Source organism: Zosterops lateralis (genome assembly GCF_965231275.1).
Source record: "Zosterops lateralis genome assembly, chromosome: 7".
In the NCBI taxonomy this organism is placed as follows: Eukaryota; Metazoa; Chordata; class Aves; order Passeriformes; family Zosteropidae; genus Zosterops; species Zosterops lateralis.
The window spans coordinates 3,287,637-3,314,915 of NC_139767.1; the positions used below are offsets into that span (position 1 = coordinate 3,287,637).

General features: G+C 42.4%; 1 protein-coding gene across 1 annotated transcript in view; it reads right to left on the minus strand.

Moving 5' to 3' along the window:
- SPAG16 (sperm associated antigen 16) overlaps positions 1-27,279 on the minus strand; it is a 361,603-nt gene that overhangs the window by 125,268 nt on the left and 209,056 nt on the right. The window contains exon 13 of the mRNA XM_083864919.1: positions 23,532-23,658. Coding sequence (XP_083721045.1) covers positions 23,532-23,658 — 127 coding nt within the window. The remainder of the gene's footprint in view (positions 1-23,531; positions 23,659-27,279) is intronic.

A 27,279-nucleotide genomic window follows, 5' to 3' on the forward strand; every position in this document is an offset into this window, starting at 1 on the left:
GGAAAGCCAAATCCCATAACTGCATTCCTCCTGTCCAGGGTCACTCCTGGAGTTTCACTGCCCCAGGGAGGGAAGGATCAGCAGTGCAGGGCAGGGATGGCCAGGGAAATCCTGCTGTGAGTAATGTGCTGGAGCTCCTTAGCTGCAGATTAACCCCGGGACTTTGCAGCACTTTCAATTAACTTGGCATTCCATTGCTGTGCAAAACAGAGCAGCCATTTCCAGGAGAGCAATGCCTGAATGACAGGAACCTGGTAGGGCTGCCTAAAATTAAACACCACGAGCTCTATTACTTTAATGTAAAAAAGATCAAAAAAGATTAATTATAAATGAGCAGAAGCTGCTGGTGGAATATAACTGGGAAAGTTACGAGTGTAGTGCAAGCATAGAGAAAGTGCAAAATCATTTCTGTTGGCTTTGAAAATTAAATTATATGAAGGCAGAATAAAACAATGAATACATAATTTAATTATATATAAGAAAAAGTGAGAGCTCCACATGTGAGAAGTAATTTCCTCCCTACCTGACTACGAGAAGTTGCATAAGAGTCTGAAGGGCTTCAGTGCTCTTAAAACGGAAGCTAAATTTTGGCCAAAATGCCAAATTGTTGCCTTCTGTGAATTCCTATCAGAACAATTTTTTTTTTTTTCATAGCAAGAGAAAGGAAAAAGCAAATGGCTTTAACTGCAAAAGCCAGTATAGAGATAAAAGCAGGTGTGTTCACAACTGTGTTTATTAAGCAAGATAAGGGAAGAGGCACAAACATTTAAAAAAAAGAAAGGAAAAAGTTAAAGAATTTCTTCTCTTCAAAGAGTCAGCATAACTCAAGAGTAAGCCAGTAAGATCAAAGTTCTTACTTGTCTGACAGCCAGTGGGAGAGGGTTTACTGCTATTGGAATAAAGGAATTTGTAAGCCTGCTGCATTCACAGTGTGAATTTTGTTCTGGCAGTCGCCACACATCAAATGCATCTCAGCCAGGTTTCAAATGGCAGATACACAGCAAAAAATACCAAAATATGAACAACAGAAAAGGGCAAAGCTAACAGAACATGGCTGCAGTTCTCCTCCAACCAGCACTGCTGAACAGCTTTGCAAAGGCTGATCACTATCCTTGATCTCTATTCTCCATTAACCAACAGGAAGGGAATTGGCTTCCCAAAGAAGGGGCTTAGCAAAGAAACCAGGATCTGAATGGAAGGGGAAAGCACACCCTGGCTCACCATGATCTGCTTCTCTCAACTACTGCTGCTTTGGGAATAACAGCTTTGTTGACCTGAATAACCAGGATCAGAGATGAGAATCCTGAATATTTGGCTAGAATGACTGAAGAAATTATTCAATGGAAAAAGAAGTCCCTGCAAGAAGAAATAAAAATAAGAAAAAAAGTGACTGTGTAGTTCAAAAAGAGTCTTTAGACATCAAAATTAAAATGAAAAAAACACCAGTGGAAGAGGAGAAAACATTGCAATCAGCTCTTACACACTGTCCACAGATTCTCTACACCTGATCCTGCTTACACTGCCCACAGATCCAGAGTGAAAGGAAATAAATATTGCAAAAGCCCATCAAAAATATTCCTAATCTTCTGCAATTTCAAATTCAGAATTCTACAATATTTGAAATCAAATTCACGCCAACATTTTCAACAGTAGAATTTTCTAGAGAAAAAAGAAAGTATTGCAAGAAGTTCTGGGTAGTGATGGGAGTAGTTACATATTTAGTAAGTCTACTGGATATCTAAGCTTTATTTTTTGTCATAGCACTGCTGCTCCAAATAAAAATCTGTATTCAGTCCTGATACAAATGGAATTAAGCAAAACACCAATTTTGAAATTCTTACCTGCTTAAAAAAGTTTATTGACCACTCCACTTTAATTATTTTAATAATTAAAAATATACTCTAGTGGTTTAGCTTTGTTGAGTTTATTAATGTTTCCCAATAAACTTAATGACTGAAAAGACATAGGAGCAAATATAGTTTTTAATCCATCAATACTGGCAGCAGAACTGGTGACTGGACTCATGGGACCAGAGCATGCAGCTATTTATGTCACCTCCAAAGAACAGGAGTAGAGGAGTTAACTAGAAAATCTTTAGTGGGAACACTCCACAACAAAATTAAAAACTTAAACACATGTCATTAAAAAGTTATATGTATGTACATAAATACATAATCTTTCATGTGCAAGAAGCTGTCAAATAAGAAAAAAATATTGAAAAAATCATGCCAAAGCAAGATGAAATTTTCCAAGGATGCTTCTGTCAGGGGTGATAACAACATTTAGCAACTGAGAGGCAAGAGCTCTTCAACCTGTTTTAGCACCTTTTCCCAAGGCAGTCACGTCCTGGCAAAAGATTGCAGTGACACTGAGGGGAAGCAAAACTCCTGGCAGCCTTTTCAGAAGCCCCTTGTAAAATTACAGCATGATTACATTACCTCTTAAATTAAAAAAAGTTTCTCACAAAGTTCAGCCTGTCAGAGTTGCCAGGATTAGATCTGGGACCGAATGTATTATGACTGAGCTCAGTGCTGTATAAATATTAGATCCATTATTCAAACAGCTCGCAGGACACCGCCAGCTTCATTTTCCAGTCACAAAATCTCCCCGTGAAACCTCTGCCTGGGATTTCTTCCCCCAGGAAAGGAAGGGCTGTGGCACTTGTCTGAGCAGCAAGGAGACGTAAACAGCAGGGTCCCACTAAAGGAGCCTCAGACAAAAGAATCCCAGCCTTGGGGTTGGTGAGTTATTAACAGCAGCTGGCTCTGTAATTGTCGGTGAAATAATCTCATTGACACATACAAGTCAGGAAATAGAGGGCTCATTAACAAAGCCTCCAGCCTTTATTAGATCATATAAATAACCAAGAGCGCCTGCAAAAGATCGATTACAGCCTTTAAACGTTTACTGAATCAGTGTTTAATTAAGACAATTTTAATATGCAAATCAAGCCTAATTATCATCATTTGTTAATGTTAGTCTGCCTGAGCTCTAAACAACTACAGCTGCAAATATGGGAACACCATCATATTTCTCCTGCTTTTTTCCCCCTGTGAAGAGCTACAGAGGAAACAACTGAGCTGCACTCTCTGTGTGTATGAATGCTTTCAACACCACATTTCCATCTACTGTTTGAAGGTCAAAAAAGTGCTCAGTGTAGCATAAAATGGAGTGGAAATCTTATTCATTTCTTCACCCAGTATTTTGCAGAGTGCTTTAATTAATGCATTTCCCACTCCAACCCATCTGGAAGCTTCTTTTCACAAGTATCTGCCCTTGTTCCATGCACCCATCCATGGGTGGGTTTCTAACACAGACCTTTGTCACTCAGAAGCTGATACTGGGACTTTTTTCTCTTCCTATTTTCTCTGCCCTGGGAATGGTGACCTTCCTATGCTGAGAAGCCACAGCACTATGGCAAAGCCCCTGGAAACTGAAGTGTGAAGCAACCAAGAGAACAGCGCATTGTGGTGGGAGGAGCAGCCAGGGAGAAAACAAATGTCTGTGTTCTGATTCTCCAAGAAATAAAATTAAAGCCTCAACCCCCCCAGGAATTTGTCTTGGGAAAGAGGGTGGGGCAGCTGCAATACAATCCTGGTAGAAATCATTCCCTTTTCCTGGCACTGCTGCTCTCCTGATGCCAGGATGAGCCGCAGAGATTAAAATGAAGGAACGGAACCACTGCCTGCTGAGCATTATTGATTTGTTGTTGAATGCTTACACTGACAGGGGTGGAAATATGAAACATTCCTGTTTGCAACGTTTCACAATTTAGAAAGTCACTTCTTTGTTTTTCTTTGCCATCATGTTTTCTTTCCTCACATTCCCACCGCTTTGGAGCCTGTAGCTGCCAAGCCCTCAGCTGGCTGAGGGCAAAACAAAAGCTTTCTACTTTGACTTTCTGCAATATATTCAGTATTTCTAAGGAAAAGAAGTCCTCATGGAAGGGAAAAAGGACATGCAGTTACAAAAGGCCATGAGCCTTTCAAGACAGAATGAATAAAAATGTAATAATCAGAGGAGAAATGAAATACAAGAGAGAACTTGAAAAGCCCCCAGTTCAAATGGGAGCAGAGTGGCTTTCACCAGCACCTGGACTGGCTGGTGGATGAAAGGGCTCCCTACAGGAACCACATGTGGGCTCATCTGGGCAGAGATCTGTCAGGAAATCACTTCCCAGCTTCTTTTTGAAAGGTCTCTGCACACAGCCTTGGAGAACAGGGCATGCCCAATAAAATCTGGGTGTGTTATTGCCCACACAGCAAGTTCACACCAAGGCTGGGTCAGGCTAAAGCACAAATTTGGGCTGGGGGACAAACCCTTAAGTGGGAGGAGCCCCTGGCCCGTGTGAACCACAGGCAGGGAAGAGCCAAGGCTGGAGAAGGGGCTCCAAGACACAGGCAGGTACCAATTCCCTGCATTCCCAAAATGTTCCTGGGGAAACTGTGCAGGGGCATGGGGCTCCCACAGGACTAACAATAGCTTTGGGAGCTGTGGGTGCTTCTGGTGAGTACCTGAACCTGAGGAAAGCATAGGAATCTGAACTGAATCATGCAAGGGAGAACCTGCAAATTTTGGTCTTCTAAAGTTCTCCAGTAGATGTTATGAAAGATGTTGACACTCTTACTTATCCTTCATTAGAGAAAATGGCCAGGATTTTCAGAGCTGGAATTCCAGTGGAACTATGTGTAATGAGGGAAACAAGTACACTTTCAGCAAATCCAAGAGCAGAGAAGAAAGACTGAAAATCAAGTGCCAGCTTGGGCACACGTATAGGCTTAGAGAAGGAGTTCTGTGCTCAGACATGGAAAACAAGCACACCTTGGAGCTATTCCACCAGGACTAGGGCAGGGAAGTGAAAACCAGAGGAGCACTTCACAAGTTCAGTTCATTCAGACCTTCCCTCTGCACTGCAATGCTGCCTTGCCTGGTTTAGCACAGATGTTTTTCTAAGTCACCCGTCCTGATGTGCTTCAAACACAGGAAATGACGGGAGAATTCATGGCTCAGACTTCTCATTTTCCCAGTCACCTTCAGGCCCCTCAAGTAACACCGGACAAGAGACCTCTTTTCTATCCCACTTTCAACTTGTCATCATGGGCAGTGCTGTGCCCTGGTACATCTGCTCCAGTTTTCTCCTTCAGTTCCACATAAAATCAGCTACAAGCGAGGAAAGTTCTCTTACTGAACAGTATTATTTCACGAACTCCAGTTTAAACTTGCTCTTCATAGCAAATATACATGGAATATATTTTGCCAGTTTGTGTGGTGCCATTATACGCAGTCAGTTGTCCATTCACTTTGTATCCCCTTAAAGGTGATGGAAAGTTACCAACATTCCCAAACCCCCTCCAATCTCAGCAAGATGAAACAGTTCCTGAATCAGATGTGGATCTGACAACTTCCTAACATACACAGACATATCTCAAAGCAGATATTACTGTCAAAACTCAAAGAGGTTTAAAAATTAATTCAGAAAAGAAATGATCTGCATTAGACGTGCACATTGACAACTCTGCTCCATAGAAAGGTTCAGGCATCTTCCAGATTAAATGGGACTTCTTATGCAGAAATCTTTTCTGGGCTCAGCCATTTGAACACTCAAGTTCAAGAACATTGTTACAAGAACTTTGCAGGTCAACATTTTCAACACATGATTTTGATTAGCAAAGAATGAAGTGCACACTCAGCTTTTCCTTTTCAGAAGGCAAAGGCAAAAAATTATATATCTTTTTAAAATGAGAAGTCCCTTCTTTGATAAAATGCTTTCATTTGGGTTGGATTACAACCCCTCAACATACTATTTTCATTTTTTCTCATTCTCCTTTCCTGTCTCCCTCATCACCAGGGTCAGCACACACAGTCATCTCTTGAGCTGAGAAGTAAAGCCTTCCACTAATTTCATTGGTTTTGTACTTTTCAATTTAAGCCTGAGCATTACTGATTACTAAAAGACAGGTTTTTTTCTTCAATTAGAAGAAAATTACCATGACAAAAATATTTCACAAAAAGAAGCTCAAAAGGAAAACACATGAAGCCCTTTCAAATGCACATGACCTGTAACTTAGATTCCAGTTCTGCAAATTTTCCAATAAAACTCTAAAATCTCATGGTATTGCTTGGTACAAGACAATATGGCATAAGAAGCTCTGCACTACAAGACACCACACTCTGTTCATTTTCTCTTCAGCGAACTGAACTGCAGATAAATGACCCAGAAACCAGCAGGAAATGAGGACATATCACCAACAGGGTTTTATGAATATTATTTGTTAGAAGACGTAACTCTCTTAACAATACCCGACCCGTGACTAATTTCAGGGGGTCAGGGTGATCTTTGCCCTCCACTGTGTAGGGCATTATTCTTCTCTAGAGAAGTTCAGAGGTTAATGAATAAAGTGCCAGCAAAGAAGAAATGAGACTTAGCAAGAAAATGCTCGTTCTTGGTCTCTGCTATAAATAATGCTCTCATTAAAATTCTGCCTTGGAAGAAAGGCAAGTCCATTAGTCTAGGAGCTAATTTTTACTGGCTCCTTAGATGTATGCATATTAAAAATTCAGCGTTTATAATTGCCAGCCATCAACCACCTAGTCAGTGCTGTTCTTGGAGTTTTTAATTATTTACTTCATTTGCATAGACACTCCAATTTATGATCAACCATTTGGTTATCAAGGGACAGTTTTAGTAATTCCTCTTTCACGTTTTTATTTATTCCTTCTGTAGCCCCAGCAGGAGGGCTGAGAGCACCTTTGCTGAGGTAGGTGGGAGCAGGATGGGCTCAAACCCAGCCTCCCACCCCATCTCATGGCCAGGTTCCATGGACACCTGCTGAACACTTGTATCCCACCTTGGAGCATCACAACAGGGTACAAGGATACCTCCTACCCACTACCTTCACCTCCTCTTCCTCACCTCTTGCTGAAGGCCCTCACCCAGTTCCTTGGCCTCAGAAGAGAAGGGAGGAGCTCACACCTGGGAATGTGCTCCCTCTTTTGATGCAGGTGCTCTGGCACATTGTCCCCATGTTGTTCTGCTTTGGAATTTCAGTCTTTGTTCTTCTCCTCCCACAGCCTAATTCTGCTCCCTGAGGATACAACTGCCAGGAAACCCTTCCAGTCCCATCCTTCCCTTGAACCAGCAGCCCCTGCTGTTCCTGCTCCTAAGCAGACACTCCATGTTTCTCCTCAAAGTGCTCTCTGCCCAGTGCCTTGGGAGGGAGAGAAAACCTTGGCAGTTCTGCAGTGGCACAGGAGCCCACCCCAGGCATGTGTCCTGGGCAGCCTGAGTGCAACTTCTGCTGCCAACAAACCCACTCTCCAGCTGGGCATCATCCACCCAGGGACCCTAGCCAGGGGGAACTCTGAGTCCTGAAAAGCCACCCAATTTTTGCTTCATCCTGAAAAACAACTGAATTACCCAACTCAAGACATGGTGTCTGTCTTCAGTGTTCCCTGGTGGGCTCAGTACCAATGGGAATGATGGATTTGTCATCCTGGTATCCCTGTGTCCTCCCTGGGCACCATGACTGGTGACTTTTTGCAGACAGGACACCAGGCAGCAAATGTGACGGGAGGGAGAGCCCTGCCTGGCAGGAACGGAATTGATTGCCCATCCCTCTTTTTGCCAGGAACCATTTCTTTGCTGCAATTCATACTTTTCAACAGCCAGCCTCCAGAAGGCTTTGGGGGAAGTGAGGGCAATGACACCAGAGATTACAAATCAATCACTATTACAGAGCCTTTTATTTGGTAGAAGCTTCCAAGCAGAAAACAGATACGAAAAATATATATTATATCCTGATTTTTTGTTAGCTGTTTCCTTTCCTTAAGCTCTTTTATGCCCTGTTTTTCTCTTGACACCACTGCTTACTTTGCTTTCACATCGATCTCTCTTACTACTTATTTTTCATTTATCCTTGATTTTATCTTTCTATCATCTTTCTCTCTCTTAACCTGCACCATCCATAGTTATCTGGGAGGGAAGTATAACATGATTTATCTACTCTACACTGTCATCTTCCCTCTTGTTCCATCCCAGATCCCTCTCAAAAATGGGACAGTAACACTGACAGAGGATGGAGCAAGGTCTACCTCATTTATATTGTCTGGAAGTCATCACTTAGATCACTCTGCCTGCTTTTGGTCATGGCATTATGTGGGGTTTGGCAAAGTAGGGTCCATGCAATAGGAAAAAAATCTGGGCATGCAATGGGCGACCCCTCACTTGTGGGACACTTCTCATCAGAGCAGGAATTTTGTAAGGGCCATCGTGGGTGCAGCCAGAAGGAATGAGAACACACTGTCACTCCAGAGCTGGGAACAGTCCTGAGCAGCCAACTCTGATTTCACTCACATTTATGCTTTCTCTCATGATTTAATTTGCATCCTGTTATTAACAGAAGTGTTGTCAGCAAGAATTGACAACGTGGGAAATAGACTTTTTCTACCAATAACCCTGATCAAGGAGCAGGTCAGTTTAAATAAACCAGCTGATACGAATTTGGAAAAATAGTATCAGCAGTGCTGAAAAACACCTTTTATAAAGTTAAGGCTTACTGAATCAAAGCAACTTTCTGTTCTAAAATATTAATAAGTTAAGATGTAAGCATATTGTTAGAAACTGAAAAATAGATCAAAATTGTCAGAGGGGAATATCCAAAATTCTGTAGACTAATATCAGAGTCTGGTTCTGCAGAACAGAGTTGATACACAGAAAGTTTTAAACCTATTGACTTTTCCTGCTAATCCAAATCACCCAATCTTGGAGACAGCAGAACACAGCTCATGGGGGGTACAAGTGCCCAAGTGACCCATTTCACACATCCTGATACAAGATATGGGATCCAAGTTCTATTTCTACTTCTATTCTAGAATAAAATTGTTGACAGAACCACCTGAGCTCTGAGCTCTGCTCACCTCAAACACCCTTCCTGGGCATCTGCTCTGAGCCCTCCCTGCTGGGGATGGAGAAAATTTCCACTGGGATGCAACCCAGCATGTGAGAGGAGCTTATAAAATAAAGATGTTTCCACAGAAATAATTGGATCAATCAGGATTTTATGATTAAATTCTCTCCCATCAGATAATATTCTAACCATGTTAAGAGTGATTTTGTGTTTAGCTCTGTAACATATCCTTAGCCTCTGTAATTATTTGGAAAACCATATTGTGTTTACTATATTGATTCAACTATTGGAAATCTTGAGAATGCCACAAAATATTTCTTTTTCTTATGCCATTTCTGAAGTTGAATATTGCTGAAAATAAATAGCAGGCAATTATTTTAATACCCTCTTACTGCACATTACTTATGAAGATTGTTCTAAATTGCTAAAGACAGAACCAATTTATCTAAACAGAGTTATTTAACACCAGTATGGATTAACTTTATATAATCAGGTAGGTAGAAACTATGGAACACTTTCCTTTCTTGGTCTTAAATTAAGGAAAAGAAGGCTGCTCCAGAACAAGTCAAAGCATTGACTTTTATTCCTCCATCCAAATCCCTGCTACTTTGGTGATGCTTATAGAGCAGTTTGGTGCTATTCAGGAAGTTTATATATATATATATATAAATATATATATATATATATATATATAATGTAAGCACCATTTGCAATCCATGCTACCTGTACCTAAAGAACTGATCATTTCCTCTAAGCTCATATACACAAGGGAAGCAGATTTACAGAAATGGAAAACAATTTTTTTTGTGGCTTTTTTTTTTTGTCTGTGAATGCTGGCAGAAAGCCACTGTTTTTCTGAATTTGTAATTTGATGCCCCTGTGTTCAGCAGATGTTTATCTAAATCATTTAAATCTGTCTTTTCTGTTTCAGACACATTTAGTATTAAGGAATGATCCCTGAGTAACAACACACATTAAAAGTTAATTAAAAGGAAGTTAAAGAAGAAAGAATTACTTTCTTCATACCCCCAGCAGACATTTATTTCATTTTGGCAGGTTAAAAAAATGAGAAAATTTGGAGTAAGGTGCGAGAATCGGCGACGCATATTTTTTGGGAAAAGCTTTATTATCCATTTCCTTATATGCTAATTAGGAAATGCAATCCGCTTGCTAATGTTGAGTGAGTAAGAAATGTAAATTGCTCCATTAATTTGTTTAATAACCAAACTCTCAAAAGTGGCAAGTCAGACAGCAGATGGGGGCTGTCACCACAAAGCCAGCCCAGTTTTGAACATTACACCAGTACACACAGTTTACTGCCTTCCTAGTTATCATCAGCGCTGAGTGATGTCTTTATTGTCTCACATTTAATACAAAGATTTACTCTTGACTACTCATAAGTGTTTCTGGGGTAGAAGAATATATCTAGAAAAGGTGTGCAGCCCCATATTTGTAGACAAACACTTTTGCAGGTGTGTGGCACTTGTTTAACTCTCCTTTACAGCAAGTCACACTCCACTGGAAACAACAGAGTCTAAATTCAAAGCAGTATGTGCATTTTCCTCCAGAAAAAAGAAAACTTTTTGGATTTAAAAAAAGAAGGAAAAAAAAAAAAAAAAAAAAAGAATACTCTGCAAATTCAAAGCATAAACTCCAATTACACTCATACGAATACAGCTGACACTTATTTGCACTTGAACCGGGTCAAATAAATTCCACCTGCATTTCCAAATGCAGTGAGTTTCACACTCAACTTTCCATCTCAACCAGTAAAACCAGTTGCATGGCCCCACTGGATGAAGCTGGGAGGTGGGACAGCTTTGGCACAGGTCCTGACCATCCTTGCACTTCCGTAACTTTTTGCTCAAGCAACTCTTTGTTGCTTTTGCACAAATGTCATATAAACCAGGAGAGATTTAAATCAAATGTAGGGCTTGGAACAGTTGTATCAACATCCAGCACTGAGTAACCTCCTTTCCTGAGGTTTGTTCACAGCACAGAATTGGGGCATTAATGCTGGACCACTGTCACCAGCAAAGGAAGATGACAGACAAAGCCTTTGTCACTGCAATGTCACTGAATTGCTGAGTTCTTCTTGCCCACCAGCTTTGTCCCAGTGCTTTCAATCTGAGTGTGATGTCTTACTTCTGAAAGATCATTGCTTCTCTAAAAAATGTTTCCTGAGAGGTAAGAAACAATCAGCTGAGTAAGGGACTGGCATGTAAAATACTATAATTTGCAAAACACCGGCCTGAAACCCCCTTGGAGGCAGAGAAGCTGGGCTTGAGCCACAGAAGAGGGAAAGCAGGAATGCCATAATCACATATTTATTTTTAGAGAAAATGAGAAGCTAAATAAACTGTAAAACCAGTCTTTACCGGTAAATTCTTTTTGTCCTGAAAACCACACTGAGCAGAGTGGGAACAGCCAGTTCCCAGGGGAGCAACTGGTGGTACCTTTTTGGCAGCTCCTCATTCTGCCTGTGTAGATGCCAGGACACTTTGAGTCCTGAAACAATTAATTTTAGTAGTGCCACAGTGAACCACTGCCAGAAACCTGAACTTGAAAGACAACAATGCTGCTGCTGAAGATGCTTTTTCTGCTCTAGGCCTGAAATTACCCCGTAATCAAGAGGGGCTTTGGGAGTGCTCTCCTCAAAAGACACCTCAGCCTGCCAGGAAAGCAAGACACAAACCATCCAAACATAACATTTGTGAGGGAATTAGTGCAGTCTCAGTTGGCTTTGCCATGGGATAGTTTGGGACACTGGGATTTATGGCAGAGATGAACAATTGCATGCTGACTGCCTTGATAAATGTGTGTCTTTGAGGTATGTCTAATTGTTTCAAGAAAATAAAGGAGATGCCAGTACATGCAGGAGGAGAAAACACACAGGGGAAATTCTGTGAGCAATGCCAGGGTGCTCAGAGGAGAAGGCCGTCATCAGCTGAAGAGCCTGACAAATGTCACGGTGCAAGAAAACCTGGCTGTCAACTGCAGTGACACAGCAGTGACACCTCTGACTGCAACACTGTCTCCTCGATGGGAAATTCCAGATGGGCCCAGCCATGGAGACAGATGTCTTTCCACTGCCTCACAGAAATTTCAGCCTGCAATTAGCAGTGGGTTCTTTGCTGCTGAGTGAGGGACAGTCGGGGCTCTCAGGATACCAGAAGGGACAGTTCTCCACAGAATCACTTCTGGTTCCAGTGCCATGACACCACCTCATCTACAATGCAGCAAGTGGACAGGTGGTCCCATTTCTATGGGCGATGGGAAATCCCATCAGGATTGTCTCCTGGAGCACTTGTAAATACAACTGTACAACAGAAATGCTCCTCCTTGGGCCTCCTCTTCAGCAGCCCATGCCAGTGTCTCCCAGTCCACACTGACATTGTTCAACACCTGAAGCTCCATCTCAGGGTGTCTGTCATATTCTTCATCCCACCTTCACCCTTTTAGCAATCAGGTTTGTCTCTCATTTGCCTCAAATTAATCCTTTCTACAGAACAACCTAAAAACACGAGTGGAAAAAGATTCCAGAAAGAGAGAACTGAGTATGTTGTATTTTAGAGTATCAGTTGATGATGCTTTGGCAAGGCTGACCTGGAACAGAGACTGAACAGAGCTAGAGAATAAAGCAGATATTTATTGAAAGGCCTCCAGGATACACCTTGGCCAGGACAAGAGCCCGGCCAGGGCTACACCCAAGGTGGACCCAAAATGGTCACAAAATAGATGACCTGTCACGAGGTCTCACACTTTTGTAAGTTTTGATCCATTTGCATATTGGGGTTTAATTGTCCAATTCCAGCTCCAGGTTTTGAGGTCACATCCTTCTTGTTTTCTCTCTTCAGCCCACCCTTGTTTGTGCTTTTGGGCCTGTAAGTTGTCCTTGGCCTTCAGCAGGAAAAGGTTTTGTCTCCCTACTCTGTGAAGAGCTGACTGCCAGTTAATATGAGGCTCAGAACTGCACCCCTGGGCAGCAGAGAACCTGAAAAACATGAAAGCTGAAACTTAAGGCATCATTGAAACCTCTTGATGCTCCTTGGAGGTCTCTTCCAACTTGGTATATTTTGTGATCTGTAGGTTATTAGTACAGCACACTGACAAGGTAAGACACTCACTTTTTAATGTGCTATTCTCATGCCCAACACTGCAGCCCAAGGGAGAAAGGCGAGATGGAAGAGAGGTGAAGTGATATGGTGATGTGATATGGTGAAGTGATAAACCCACCACTCACATGCAAATCCCTGGGGCTGTGAGGAAGACAAGAACCACCTCCTAAATTCCATATCTGCCTTGCAATAAACCAACCATGCTGCCTCTTAACATAAAAACATCCTCAGCTACTAATGATGCTTCTAAATGTGGCAGAGGAATTCAGCTGTAAGCAAAGGGCTGCATTTTGGCCTTGGATCACAGCATGTGGACACCACCTCCCCGTGCTGCTGCCTTCAGGGTGTCAGAGCACGGAACTGTTTAACACCTGTGAATGCCTGACTCCTCCTGGACATTAAATATGCACCACCAAAATCCCATCCTTTGGGCAACGTTTGAAGTGTGAATTCCCACTGCAAACCTTCACCATCCATCAGTGCTCCACGGGGTGTTCTACCCAAAACCAATTTGGCAGCCTACAGCTTTTCCTGCAGAACCAGGCCCTCAGCTATTCTGCACATGACAAAATCAGCTCCTTAAGCTTTCTTGAAGCAACAAGAAAATATTTTTATGCAAATACCTTACAAGGTCTGAAATTTCATTTGTCTGAACGCAACATAGCTGAAGTCATCCCAAAGGTCTGCCTGCTTCTCAGTTCAAGCCATCTTTTAGGCAGTATCTGTTTGCTCTTATGAAAAGGACTTGAAGCCCAAAGTAGCCACCCCCTGAGGCTGTGGGGAGCCAGAGTGAGAATAAATATATTCACAAGCAGTTAAAAGGGAGTAATCTATACAAACACATCAAGTCATCACCAATATTTTGATTCAGTTTTTACAAAACTGAAAACCTAATAATTGAAAATGTATTATTTACTTCATGCTATTGTTAAAAGGAAGGAAATTGATTTGGAAGGTTTGGCGTTTGTTTGGGTTTTAATAGATCTTTTGGAGAACGTGTAGCCACAGTCACCATGGTGTTTAACTTCACAGACTAACAGATTTATCTGGTTCTCTTACAACCTGAACTGTACAGGAATTGCCCCCCATTGCCTCAGCAAGAGGAGGATTGGGTTCAGAGCAGATGTGCTGAAGCAGAATCCAACTGCAGCCAGCAGAGCAATCACTATATAACAGTGTCAGGTGTTCTTTTTGAAATTTTTCTGGAAAACACCTTTGTGCTCTCCTCCCTGCCCCCTTCACTCCTGTAAAAATCCATGGACCAACCTGACTGACATCTAAACCCTTACTTCTCATAAAATAATAATGAAAATAAATTCTCAGTGTAGTACAAAACATTGTTTCTGACATTAAATGATAACATAACAGTTCCAGTGAAATTCTGTGCTCTTTGGCTGAAGTTTCTCGCTTCTGCCCTGGGCTCTCAGCTGTCCAGAGTAGAAACATGCTACAGTTTTGTATCTCCTACTGCACTTTACACACCAGAGGCTTGGTCTGGAAGAGATGTGTTAACATAATATCAACTAAGTAAATTTAGCCATTATTTAAAATTAATTTAGGTATTGTGTGGTCAGTGGTCATCTGGTAGACACATTATTACACACATGCACACACTAAATTGCTTTTTTGCTAATGACTCATTTGTTTTATTCCTGCCTGTTTCAAAAAAGCGATTAAATTGAAAATGACCTTTTGAAGATTGTACTTGTGGACCAATCTTTTCATTTTTAATTACTTACTTTGGTTTAATTGTTACATTAGGAACTATTAAGAAAGCAGCCAGCTTCATAATCAATAATTTAATTAGAGTTTTAGGACCAAGAAGTCAATGCAAATGTTATCCTGCAGCCAGGCCTTTCCCAAAGCCTTTGAAAGAACTTTACTCCCATTTTGTTTCAAAGTGACATTGGCGACATGGAAATCAAACTCATTCTCACTGCAATATATCCTGCCCACACATTATGGATGGGCACAGGCAGCTGGTAAGAAGTTCAGATTCAGGTCAATCTGCACCTGCCCAGGCAGGAGTACAACCTGCTCCCCTCACTCCATTTCCCTCATTTTCATTTCACTCTGCACTCCTCCAGACCCTGTGCCAGGAGCCACGCAGTGTTTACTGGAACCCACGGCCAGACTTCCAATAGGTTGAATTTATCTATGTATAGCTCTCTAATTGCTGCTGATATTCCAAGACAAGCAGCAAGTGAAAGCTGATGAAATCTGCCTCAAAGGGTGGTGAATGAATGCCCCCCCTTCCCTTCTCTCTGCCTGCCCTTGCAAATTTGCAACCCATCAGTGCAGGGAGCTGCCAGAGCAGTGGGAATTGCAGGGCCTGCTGCCTGGAATGCAGCTGTCCCTCCTTTGTGATCACAGACCTGTGGATCACAGGGCTCCATCACTCCTCACTCCTTGCCTGGCAGCATCTCTCCAGCTGAGTGCTGGGAACACCTCCCCATCACCCATCCAGCACTGGGATGAGAGGAGCCTTGAAGCACAGCAGGAGCTTTGGTAAAATGTTGCTTTGCGTATCTGTCTCTCAGGTCAGCTCAGCGCCAGCTGGGCCGCCCTGCTAGTTGTGATACACCCAACAGTACCTTCGCGTGGGTTTTTGGCTCCGCAGCCCCTTTGCCTTAGCTGTCTCGGCCGTGGTTAGAAAGAGGGGACACTCCAGGCTCAGGGAGAAAAGGTTTTATTCGGGTAACTCAGGGGGCAGCCCCTGGTTCCAGGCCTGTGCCTCTGGGGAGTGACCCCGGGCCTCGGTTACAGGGGGTTTTTGTTCCCCCAAAATCTCAGGGGTGGATACAGGTTACAAGACCAATCACACAAAGCCAGGTGGGTAAGGTCAAAATGCAATACACAACATTAACAAATCAGGTGGATTTGGGATGTGGCCCTGGGAGGCTCACCAATCCCTGTCAGACACCTCTCCTGAAGGTCTGGGGTCTGGGGGGTGGTGGACATGTGGGGGAGAAGTACAATGGGATGGGGGAAAACACAATAGGACGATCGAAACCCAGGGCAGAGGATTAGAGTTGTCTTGGCAACTCTTATCAACCTCTGATAAGCACATTCCAAGACAGTAGCTTTACCTGGCTAGGGTTAAAGTCCAATTTACATCAAACCTACAACTAAGAAACTTATGATACTATTCCAGCACCCCCACAGTAAAAGGCACTGAGCCCTGCAGGGCTGCAGCAGGGGAGGCAATCCATGTGCTGGGAGCTTTGGGAGCGTGGCAGCAAACAGGGATTCCAGGACAGGCACAGCTATACCTTGGCAGGGATGCATCACAGGGCTGCTCCAACCCTGGGAAAGGCAGTGGTGTGAGGAAGGAGCCAACACTTGCTCCAAGACACCACTAAGTCAAAGCCAGGCTGCACTGCACTGCAAAGAATCTGCTCTGGAGGGTGCAGACTTTGGAAGAAAATCCTGCAGAGCCCCTGGGGAAACCATGACTGCACAGGAAGGAAAAACATCTGGCTGCAGAGGATCCTGGGGCTCTTGGAATGGGCTCACCAGAGAATGGTCACAGCCCCAAGGCTGCCAGAGCTTGAGGAACATTTGGACAACACTCTCAGGGATTGCTGGGGATGGTGCTGTGCAGGAGTTGGACTGGATGGTCCTCGTGGGTCCCTTCCTGCTCAGCAGATTCTGTGATTCTCCAGCAGCAGTATAAATATCATGATGAAAAATGCTACTTTAATCTAACCTCACTGCCATTTATACATTTCACATGAATTCCAAGTCAGGCTGGAGATTTAAGCTTGGACACACAGAACTGTCTTGTCCTCTCAAAGACCTCCCCTTGAAATTAAAAATGTAGCTTTTCTATGTTTTGGGGGAAAGGCAATGGAAGACAACTCACTAATGGGCTGAATTCCCACTAGGAACAGGACTCTGACATCCCCTGGACAGGACTGGGCATATCAGTGAGCAGGAACAGCTGAATAAAACAATTATAACCTTCTAAGGGCCACTAATTTACCTGAGGCTTTAGAATCATGGAATCATTTTGGTTGGAAAAGACCTTTAAGATCATCAAGTCCAACAGTTGAGCTCTGCAGAACAACCTGTCTGATTCTAAAAGGTTTGGTCTGATTTAAACCCAGTTTAACAGGGAAAAACTCCTGTGGGATCAGCTGATTACACAGTTTGTTAAACTGTTGATTTAATGGTTTGATTTGGAAGACAAGACAAAGGAGGAACAAATCCAAGGGAAAGACGTAGCCAAGTTGCACTTACATGTTCATTATTTAAAACATTTTATTGCAATCTGTCTTTTTCACAGAAGTTGTTTTGATATAAAGTCAGAATGCAGCATTTTTAAGAAGTACATTGACCAAATCAAGCTCTTTTTTTTTTCCCAGTTGTTTTTCGTTATTAGAAAGTCATCTTGACTTTTTTCCTCAACCTTTTCTGGTTTTTAAAGAATTGGAGAACTAGAGACTTAGAAATAGTCTCTAGGAAAGCATCCCAAACAGATTTAACATAAACCTTTTTGAATTTTACTTTTGTCTTTTGTGATACTACTTCTAGGAAAAAGCCTAATCTGTATTCATAACTATTTGTTCTTGATTTCATATTTCACTCTGACTCAAATTCCTTTTCATGTTAAGACAGGGAGTTTTAAAACATGAACCCATTATTTACAAATGCACAGAATTAGCAACACAGAATTTGTTACACTTCATGTCAGGAACTGGACTTATCCTTGCACATCCCTTATTTATAACAACATAATTCAATTGCACCGGGGGATTCGGAGTTTGTATGGAAGAGCTCTTTGTCTCCAATACTGACAACTTCAATCTTTGACCTACTTTTGAAGAGGATTGATTTGGACCTTAAACTGCCTGTCAAAGGTTTTTTAAATGACCCATCCTGTCTATCCACTCAGCTCGTGAATTCATTCCTCAGGAGTTCAAAAGGGTTCAAATAAAACTGACAAATCCAATACTCCGAGGAGATTCTGACTGATAATTTTGTCTAAGGTGTTTACTTGGGGATAAATCAACTGGAATAGGCTAAAAATTACAAAGACAATCAGATTGCTTTGCAAACTCACCCTCTTCTGGCTGCTTAATGCTCCTCTCATACACTTGATCCTTAAATATTTTGCCATTTTTCCTGAATTTGCCTGATGAATAACCATTCCAAAGGGAGTAAGGCAACAATCCCCCCACCACAGAAAGGCAGAATCCCTGCAAAGATCTGGGTGTTCCCATGTGCTTTAAGTCTACTGACAAAAAGGTTCTGACAAAATCCATATTGAAAAGCAAAATGTCTACAAGCTAATTTATATTTCGCTGGAAGAAACACAACTACAATAGAATTGCTAATTTAGAAATTACTAAATAGTGATAAAACAAACACTGTAAATTAGTGGTCTAAAAGATCATTTCATTAGAAGAAGATAAATTTAAAAGGTTATCTAAGGAAATTATAAGTTTGGAACAACTTCCCTGAATTTAACCAAAAGTTAACCAACTTTGAGCTGCAACAGAACTACAATAAGGCTGTCCCAGGCCAAAGACATCCCAGGGTGGGAGAGGATGGGCTGCATTGTGGAGGAGAAAATTGCAAGGCTGCAGCTTAGATCAGCATCCTTGTAATTATTGTACATCCATATGAAACACACAGGCAGCCAAGTGCTCATCATTAAAATGCTGCAGCACAGCTGGAAACCTCAGCCAACAGCTCAGAAACTGCCCTGTGCATGGATTTATTTATTCTCTGTAGGACACGGAGTGAGAAGCCCTTAGAAATGGCCACTGTCCTCAAACGACCCACCTGCCTTCAGCCAGAGCCCTTTCACAAAGGAAAAAATACAAGTGATCACCCTCAAATTCTTGGGGTTCACTCCTCTATTCCTTTGGATGCACAGATGGATCATTTGGGACCTCTGTAGGGCAGATCCTGAACAGCCAAAGAAGAACAGAGCAGGCAGAACCTTGATTTGTAAGACTCCTCAGAGCATGGTGCTGAGTGTTGCTGCTTCTCCTACCAGGTGGGACATTCATTTGGGTTTCCCTGCTGTTTCCACACACCTAATTGTGTGGGAACTCCATCAAACTCAGCTAATGCTCAAGAGCCATTAGCACACCCTGATAAGCAGACACTGGAGCACAGAAGCTGCAATTTATTAATAAGTGCTGCTCTAAAAAGGGCTGTGCCTGAGAACCTCTTTTATCCAATGCCACATTTGAAGACAGAACGCTGCCCTAGAGAAGCCCCCAGCAGCCTCTTCCTCTTTTCCCAGACTATTTCTTCCTAATGAATTCCTGTGGGTGTGGTGCAGCCCCAGAGCCCCAGCCTGCCCTGCTGGAAGGAGAGTGGTGCAGCACACTCAGGAACCATTCCCAGGGGCTGAGAGATGCAGTTTCTCCACAGCCATGCACAGATATCCCTGCAGGAGCCTGAAAGGAGGCTCTGCCTGCATTCCCACTGCCCTCCCTTGCTCTGGGGAAGGGGAAACTGAAGGAGTCTCTGAGGAGGAAAATAGCCAGAGCCAGGTTTTTACTGGGAGTGTCTTGCTGCTGGTTCAGGCAGGATTTTGAGCAATTTAATTCTGTTTTTTTCCTTTTTCCTATGAGATTGGTGCCTGCATTATTCATCAAGGACCACACTACCTTGGAGCTTCAAACTTTTGATTCTGCTGTTCAGCCCACAAATTACTGACAAGGACACAACTTGATGTGCAGAGCCAGAACTGGCATCTGGTCACTGTTCTGCTGCCTCACCCCTGCTCAAGTCATCTTTGACCCAGATAGGAAAAAAAGTTGACATCCTAGATGCCTTCTTCTCTGAATGTCAGAGGTATTAGCTTGATAGTGGGGTGGGAATGGAATCCTTTTATTTGTGTTATGCAGCAATCTTCTGCAAACAGAATGCAGAAAATAACAGGTCTCATCTTAAATCACTGAGCTGCACTGCATAAAGAAATATATCTCCAATAACTAAAATATTAAACTTGAATATCAGTGAGCAGCAGAGACCAAAATGGACACGAAATATCAAACAATCTCTCAAATACTTGTTATTTTACACAATCAAATAGAAATAGAGCATGGCATGACTGTGACTGTTCACAAAGCTCTGCGTGTGCTGAACTTCCTTCACAAGAACAGTGTCACTGATGTGAATGGGCCTGTCCTGCTAAAGACACACAGAATTCTTCCCAAATCCTGGTTGGACACATTCCTCAGAGCATTACTACTGAAAGCTGCCTTTTAAATGACAGTCTCTCCACAATGTTTTCAAAAATGAAATATCCAGTTATAGAACCTGACATTTCAAAAATCAGAAAGCAGATGAGATAGTTACTAAATCGATACGTTTCGAACATGTAGAATGAAAAATGTATTTTTTTTCTTCCCTTCTATTTAATTATTTAAGTGTATAAGTATTTGGTATTTCATCTGTCTGAAAAAAGAGCAGAGGTTCAAGCTTGGCTCAAATGGTGTTGAGACAAATGTGAGCAGCCTCCAGCAATGGCTCCTGAGGCTGTGGGAGATGCAGAGGAGTGGCAGGTCCCTCATCAGGGGAGGAATTAACCCAGGCAGGGGAACTTGTACTCAGGGAGTCACAGGCTCTTTTGCACCTCTCACATTCATCACTGGACACACTCTGCAATTCATGAGTGGAGATGCTTTCCCTGATGTGTCAGCAAGGAATGGTTCTGGTGAGAAGCCAAAACACGGTCATCTTTCTATGAAACTGGCACAAAGTGGAATAAATTCCTCTTATCTTGGCACCAGAGCCATCAGCTTCACTGGCAAGAAATTCCCACCAGTGAACTGCAGCCTGGGTCTCCACATGTCTTAGTTTGGAAAGACAGGCATCTGCCAGGGGAAAGCCAGAGCTTCCCTTGGAATGGAGGATGTAAACCTCCTCTCCCTGAATTGTTATAATTTTGAAATTGAAGGGCTTTCAGGCAAAGATATGGGAATAGGAATAACAGTTCTTTACTAGGAAAAGGAAAAATGTAGTAGTACAAAAAAGCAAACAAACAAGAAAAACAGTGACAGAGTCAGAACATGATCTGACACCCTGTTGGTCAGGCTGTTGGTGTCAGCCCAGTCCAGTCCTCCTGGGGTGACAGATGAGGTTCTGTTGAAAGCCATGATCCTGTAGAAGGGTGTAGTTTCCCTCTGAAGGTCCAGTGCTGGTAAGATAGGTCTGGTCTCCCTCTGGGAATCCAGTGCAAACAGGCTGTGCTGGTGTTCTGAATGCCAGGTTTGATCCAGGTGGGAATGCTGGGCTCCTCCCCCTGGGTGGAGCATCTCCCCATGGGATAATAGAATTGTATCAGCCATGATACAATTCCATGATACATCGAGGCAGTGAGCCTGGACGGCCCATGGACAGCAGAGATCCCCTGGAGGGAGGATGGGTGGTGGACGAGATAAAGAACACTGCCCCATCTGGTTTAACAGCTGGCCAAGTAGCAGAAGACACCCACTTCCTCCCCACCAGAGTTATGAGATAAAGAAAAACACCTCTCAGCCAGTTTCAACAGATGGAAATAAAATACATCTTGCACTGAACCCAAGACACCACATCTGATCTACTGTCTGTCTGCCACAGCAGGAGTGTGGTTCCTGCCCAAATCCAACACCAAATCCTTCAGTGTTTGGAAAGAGCCGCAAGTGCAATCCATGTTTCTCTGTTCTCCCTTTTCCATAGGCAACATATCCCTTAGGTTTAAAATTAGAGTCAATGTGATGATGATTTTTTTAAACCACTAGATGGATCTTACTTTCTGTTATCCAGAGGGAAAAAAAAAAAAAAAAAAAAAAAAAGGAGGAAAAAGCAACACCCTGTGTTTCCAAAGTCTGCAGGCTGCATTAGAGTTCCAGTTTAATAATGACAAAGATTTATGTTCCATCCTGACCCAAATCCAGAGCTCATTGTCCATTCAACTTACACTGCTCTGACTTACAGTTCTCTGTATCCATTATCTTTAATAATAAAGATCTGACTGCACTTAATGATTGAAGAGCAAGATGTGTTTAGCAATAGGAATCTGATTTATGAGAAAACAAACCTGAGCGTGGTTTTCATGTCTCATTAAAAGTATCTTAAATGTACTCCTTAATGCTAATCGATCTCACAGAGGTGAGAAAATATTCTATTCCCAATTAATGGGACAAAATAATTCATCTTCTTTCTGGAGGGAACATTTAATGTCATTCAGCATTTAGAGGGAGGTGGCATCTTCACAGGGATTTCACCACCTCAACTGAGGTCCCACTGTGGGCATTTGTCCCAAACCTGCAAGATTGCCCACTGGACATGGAAAAAATTCAACAGCATAAATGCCACAAAATGCCATATATAACATTTTCTCTTCAGAAAAGGTCTTTCCTATCTCAGCAAAATTATCCAAAGCTGAAAAAAACAATATTGGTGAGCAAATAGAGGCTTTTTCCTTATGTTTGTCAAAGGAAAACTCCTTGATGACTCTGTTAATTTGCTATGAGCAGGAGATTACTGAGATATTTGCAAGATAAAGTTCCTTGCAGGATTTATTGAAAACGAAACAAAGCAGAAATCTATTTTTCCATTAAGCATTTCACTTTTGTTTGTATTTCAATATTTTTTTTTCTCTTTTTGAATTATTCATATTTGGATATCAAATATTCCTACAAACCAATGCATTTAGGAATAATGAGCCTTGACTAGTTTCATTTTAACTCATTGTGCTTTCTGACCAGGATTTTTATTATTATTAAATGACCTTCTATTCAGTCTGTTTGTGTGATCCATAAATAGAAATTGCCTAATGAGCATCTCAAGTATTCTGCTGTCATTTCCATGGCAGTTTTTCCTATCCTGTGTTTGTCTAGCTCTGATAACAACACCATTTAATCCACTGCAACAGCTCTGCCTGCTTCCTCTCAAACCCCTTCCATGAATACAATCTTCTCCATTTGAGGCTGGAATCCTGTACCTTTACACTGTCTGAGAAATGCAGCGTGGCTGTAACACCAACTGAAGGAATAATCTGACAACTTCAGAAGTTGCTCCATACCACAGAAACAGCAATCATTATTAGACTTTCTGATGAAAGAGGAAAAGATTCCTCTTGACTTGTCCTCATGTTCTAGTTGGGCAGGATTTGCATATTTGTCCAATGCAGCAGGGACAAATACACTCTCCAGTGTACTCAATCCATTTTTACCTATTCCAAAAAAAAGGAGGTAGAGAAGAACAAAGGAAGAAATGTAGAGTTTCTGTCACTACCTGGAGTGATATAATATGGAGACAATAATGCACGTTCCATGAGGAATCAGCAGAGTTCTGGAGGAGGGGAAGAAGATCCTTTCTAGAGGAAGTGTTACATGGTGACATTTTTGGTCAGAATATAACAAGTGTTAGTGAATATTTTACTGGCACATCACCCTTACCTCCTATTTTGATTTCACACTGGGTTTCACTCTTCTCATGTCACACATGTCACTACTTTGCCTGAATTCAGGAGAGACCCAGGCCAAGGCTGCCTTACCGTTCTGACATCCCAGAGAGACAAGGTCTTGTCAGCAGAGCTGGTGAGAGCCGTGCTGGAGAAGGGCAGGAACTCGATGCTGTTGACTGACCCCTCATGGCCACGCAGGGTGTATCTGCACCTCTCACTGCAACAGAAGAGAACAGCAATGCAGCACCCTCCACTCAGGGTGATATGAATGACAGACAACTTTAGGTGAATGAAGAACACATTTCATGCATCTCCCCAGCTGCTCTCTGAAAAAATGAACATTGACAGCGACTCCTCACCCGAGCACTGTTACAAAACCCAACGCACTGGTGTTTGCTTCCCAGTAATGAAGGCTGGAGCAGGAAGGTAAAAAGGAATGAGAAGTGGGTTTAAAAAGATTGAATCTTTAGGAGGAACAATGAAAGCACCACTTTGTGTTCCGTGGGTGCATCCTCAAAAACTTTGTCGATGCAGAACTAACAGGGAACGTGGATGAAAAGGTAGGATAGGGACAGCACCATTTCCTTTTTATAGATATCAAATTCCTTTTTTTTTTTTTTTTTTTTCAAAGGGAAAAGGAGAGATCTGAGAGATCTATTGGACTGTGTCCATGTGCACCTGAAGAGAGTCAGTGAGTGCTGGCAACCTGGTTTTCCTCTCAAGGTCCACACAAAGGCTTAGAGAAAGCAAGTGATGCCTGGCAGCTCTTTACTGAGGGTAAAGTCTTGTCCCTGTGGACACCCAAAACCCCTTTTCCCTGAAGGAGAGGTGTCTGGCTATGGATGAACCACACCAGTGGCCACTGTAAGCTCCAAGTTCTTAAAGCAGAGGTGAGGGAACAGAGGTGCACCCCAAGAGCTGAAGTGTGAATTAACAGCTCAGATGGAATTACCTGTGAAGTGGTTCTGAGAGCTCTTTCAAGGCTGAAGACACTCAGCCACTGCACCTTCCTCCAGCTGAGGAGTAACACCCTGGAGGTTTTGGGCTAGCTTTCTCACCTCTTTGCTTTGAGTTAATTTCTGAGACAACACTGTTGGTCCTTCTCAGCTGAGGGGATGGACCTGATAGAGACGGAACTCCAGACAGGAAGCTTTTCCCATGGTAGGAAACTGGACACAACCACGATGACACTGCTGTGGAGAGTCAGTTCTCTCACCACACAGCTTGACCTTGGCTGTACAGCTGTAATCTCGTGAAAGCTTTTTGGGTTTTGCTTTGCCTTCTGTGTACACACCAGAGCAGAATGTTCCTTAAACTGGAGTTGAGGACAAGCAAAGGAAGAGCCCAAGGATGCCTCATCCAGGCAACACAGAAGGTGACAGACAAATCTGGGATTACTTAAACTCAGCAGACTGGCAAAGGCTTAACTCCTTCAGGAGCATGTCAAGAGGGGGGATGATTGAAATAATCCAGTATCCATCACTCATTATTAAACAAGGGCATCACTCCATGATTTCTTTTGATATACATAAAACTTAAACGTGCAGTATTTGTATTGTTATATCCTGTGAAAACACACAGGTAGGGGAGCATGCTGTAGAAAAAAAACTAATCAATGTAAACTCAGTAGCAGTTCTATCCTCTTTGTTCAGCTGAGTCAAAAATAGTATGAAAAAAATAAAAGCCAACAACTCATCATAAATTACTGCAGCTTTCAGCAAGAGCTCAGAATTTTATTCCCTGCTCATGTGGTTCTGACAGTAGAAACACACCTCCCTGGAGCTGGAAGCTGAATATATCACTGGGCCTTGCAAATTAGATTACTGGGTGGCTCTTAACAGAGAAATTTTTTACAATATTTATTAAGGAAGCTGTCAGCAGGGGGGAATTACAGATGTGATTTTTCTTCCTTTTTTTTCCCCCTGCCTGTATGCCCCCAAAAGACTCTCAGAGCTCTTGCTGGTTCTGTACCAGCAGCACAGGAGATCAGTGCCTGCAGTGAGAGGGACTGGAGGTTGGGATGGACACTCCCCTGAACACTGATCTAACACAGGGACCCCTCAGGTCTGTTTTAGTGCTTTTCCATTTGCCAAACTGGAATGATATCCTGTGCTGAACACCATGCTTGTGCTGTCCCCACAAAGGCAGAGAAGAAGGGAGATAAGTAGCTTCTGAGGAGAAATGTTATCCAGGAAATAGATTTCAAAGAAATATTAGATTCCACTGGTATCATTTTACAGAATCTATGTTTTTCTATTATAGATAATACATTCTACCAGCCAGTGTTATCTGTTATATGGCCTACATGTGTTGTTCTGTCACAAAGACTCATTTTAAACTAGACATAAAGTGTTTCGCTGTTAGAACTCAGTGCACAAGGTATCTGATATTCATGATCTCTTGATATATGACAGTAAAATAATGTCAGTAAAATAATTCTTTTGTCTCACAGTCTCATGGCAATGTTTTACACCACAAAGATGCCTTTTCCATCTCAGATGTTACACTTTTATTTGTGCCTAGGTATGCCATTTTTTAAAGGTACCCAGTAATTTCCAGCTTGTGTGTTCCAATGTAAAGGCTCTGAGCTGCTGAACAGCTTCTGACAAGGAAAATCCTGCTGCATTTTTTTGTGGGCACTTTGCATTTTTGAAAACACAGACAGCCTTCCATACCACAGTGTGAGAGTGGTTCCACTGGAAGAAAATGGATATTTTCCTGTAATTACAGGGTGTGTCTATGCCCTCTTCAAAGGCTGGGGAAGAACAATCTCTTCAACCTGCTTGATTGGGCTTGGGGTGAAAGAACACAGGAAAAGGAAGGCAGGTAAAGGAAAAAAAGATATTTTGTTTGTCAGGCACTGATGTAGGATCTGGACCATCCCAGGCAGCCAGGCTGCAAGAACAGGCTTGTGAGAGATTAATTAGGTGCCAAAGCTGGAAGGCCCATTCAGAATCCCTTAGCAAGGTGAAAATGGACTGAAGTGATGGACCATGACAGCAGCAGAAGGGAAGGAAATGATTTGCACTTTTCCATCAGGAACACAAACACCCAGCCCTGATGCAGCCTCTCTCTTTCCCACTTCCCTATCACTGCACACTGATGAGCTCTGGCTCTTGAGATCTCATTTACCACTCTGATAACTGGCTCACTGAATATTTCTGAGCACCTTTCCCCAGTGCTACACAAAATAAATTCATCTTTCCTTCCAGCTGAGACATAATTTCAGCAAGATTGTCTTGTACCAGCTATTTTCTAGTCAGAAAGGGCAACAATTTATCCAGATGTTCTTTTTCCACAGAAAAAGAAGTTGATATGAAGGGTAGAGCAACACCCTCTTTTTTCATGGAAGCTCATGTTTCTATCCAATGGTGTAAGTTTATCTACATTAGAACTAATCTGTAGCTACATCCACTGAGTATTTTTCTCACTGTGAACATAGAGCCTTATAGATATAAGCCTCACAGCCTTTGAATATCCTCATTCAGAAGACAGAGGGGATCATGTATGACAGCAGGTTAGACACTTGCACAAATCTTGATGCCTCAAGAGGTTCTCAATAAACGATGCCACTAGAGAAATGCTGTTCAGTGGCTCAGTGTTTTGCAGATTGCTAAACCTCACTCAGACACCACTCCAACCTTTATCCTTTCCCTGTGTTAGTACAGGACTAATTATCCTCAATGTTTTCTTTTTCTCTGCAGTCAATTCCTCTCCCTTAAATCCAGATGAGGTAATGATGTCCATCAATAAATCAGCCTTTATTCTACCTCACTGGGTCTGGCTGTTTCCTAAGAGTTTCAAACACACAAGGACAGATACTAATCCACAAGTACAC